Source organism: Toxorhynchites rutilus, chromosome 1 (assembly GCF_029784135.1).
Source record: "Toxorhynchites rutilus septentrionalis strain SRP chromosome 1, ASM2978413v1, whole genome shotgun sequence".
NCBI lineage: Eukaryota > Metazoa > Arthropoda > Insecta > Diptera > Culicidae > Toxorhynchites > Toxorhynchites rutilus.
In genome coordinates this window covers 117,302,476-117,304,437 of record NC_073744.1, presented here as the reverse complement: position 1 = coordinate 117,304,437, position 1,962 = coordinate 117,302,476, and the positions used below count along the sequence as shown (strand labels likewise).

Below are 1,962 nucleotides of genomic sequence, written 5' to 3'. Positions count from 1 at the left end.
AAAGCTACAGTGGACAGGACGGGAGGAAACGCGTTGTCGGGTATGACATTTTCCAAGAACTCGAGGAACGCTTGGAAGAAATTTTGTCAAGGGATGAGGATGTTACCAATATATCAGAGGAAAACGATAAGAAGGAACCACCACAGAAAATTGATACGAAGATGCTTGATGTAACGAGTGCCGTATCACAGAGTTTGAATTACTTGCTTAGCATTCTTTTGTCTTCCTTCTATATATCCGGCATTAAGATGAGCCTATTCCTGCTACAGAACATTGCACTATTTACAAATAAATGAACATAATTTACCTTCGAAACACAGTTTAAAAGTTCATTTTTCGAAATAATTTAATTACTGTCCATTTCATGCCTTAATGTTGGGTTGTCTTTTCGTGTAGCAGCTGTATGCGGTGAAGATTGACACAATCGGTGAAGGCTCTCACATCAGTTGAACAATTCAGTGTCTCATGCGGATTTTGCTTATAACATTGGACAACCTTTGCCTTCAAATCCTGGCACGGAGGCAACTGGTGGTTAACGGCAGTGTTCTCGAAACGTTTCTTCACATCGACAATCTTCAAAAAGAGAAAAGGAAATTATTGTTGTGATTTTGTTCGACTATTCGACTAAATGCTTCGTGACAACACTTACCGCATCGTTGTATTCCTTTTCCAGAATTTGATTCGTTTTTTGCAGGTTTGCCTCTAGAGTTTGTAATCTTTTCATCCAATAAATATCGTTGGCTCGTAGTTCTTGTTCTTTTTCCTTTCGAACCTGCATAGATGTGAGCGAAGGTTCGCCATAATAACTAGGTGGTACCGGGTTCGGATATGAGCTCGGAACGTTGCCTTCCCCGGAAAAACGAGACGCATCTTGAGAGTGTGAACGACTTCCTTTAACGAATAGAAAAAATAACAGTTTGTTCACACAATTTCGTTTTATTTAGCTGTTGCATAACCAAAATGAATGTCTAGGTAAATTTGATTTTATAGTCGCAACAAAATCAACAATACAAGAATAGAAAGGGCATCACCCAAACCAACTCACCTTCCTTTGAAGGCATTCCCGATTTTAGCCGTTCAACTACATCGTCCGAAATGTCTATTACACCTACCGATGAATTATTATCGACCGTCACCGTTCTCGGAGTGCTGGAGGATGCTCCCATTACAATCAATTTCCTTCCAACTTTGTTTCACGCTTATATTTCGTACTGCGAGGCCGACGACGAAATAAGAAAAACAGAACAAACGCTTGGAGAATAGCGAAGGAATGACAGACAAATATGTTGACCCTTGAAGGCTGTTTTACAATGCACCACCTTTTCTCTCGTGCGATATTTTTGACGTAGGACTACGTCCTTCAGTAAGAGTGCTAAGTCGAAATACAGGTCACGATTTTATTAAATAATGTTAACGTTAAAAACTCATTCCTCGTCGATTATTTGTAAGAGACGGACACACATTGTCCGTCCTCCGCTACAATATCGAAGCTTGAAAGTTTTTTTTCCCCTCCGCCAAAGTGATTTTTGGTTGTTGTTTTTTTTTTCTTTCGCCCATTGGTGACAAGTTAAGTGCCAACGCATCCGGAACAGCGAGGAAGCAGCACCTCTCCAGCGACGCTGGACCGGTGTTCTGTGAATTGGTTCCATTGAGCGTCACATTTGTATCTTCACCAAACATCAAACAGAGAAGTACAATAGAATAGTTTTTGCCGTCTCGCTATTGTGCTTATACCGTAGCGTGCAGCGTTGTATAGCTCCCTGAATAGGGTTGTTCAAGTTGTTCGAACTCATCAGACTAAATTTTTTTATTGAGTTTTTATTTATTAAATTTTTTTTTTTTACGAAATTATTGTTTTTTTTCAAGAAGATTTTTGATTTGAGCTAGTTTTTAGTTTAAGTTAGTTTTTAGTCTAAGTTAGTTTTAAGTTGAGTTTTTACGCGAGTGTGTGCGTGTGAGTTG

General features: G+C 39.2%; 1 protein-coding gene across 1 annotated transcript; it reads right to left on the bottom strand.

Annotated features, from left to right (window-relative positions):
- Positions 1–328: 328 nt before the first annotated feature.
- LOC129776199 (MICOS complex subunit MIC19) lies at positions 329–1,261 on the bottom strand. Its single transcript, XM_055781703.1, has 3 exons — positions 1,046–1,261; positions 650–891; positions 329–573 (listed from the first exon to the last, which is right to left on the bottom strand). The coding sequence occupies exons 1-3, from the start codon at positions 1,164–1,166 to the stop codon at positions 370–372; spliced, it is 567 nt and encodes a 188-aa protein (XP_055637678.1). The 5' UTR covers positions 1,167–1,261; the 3' UTR covers positions 329–369.
- Positions 1,262–1,962: the final 701 nt, after the last annotated feature.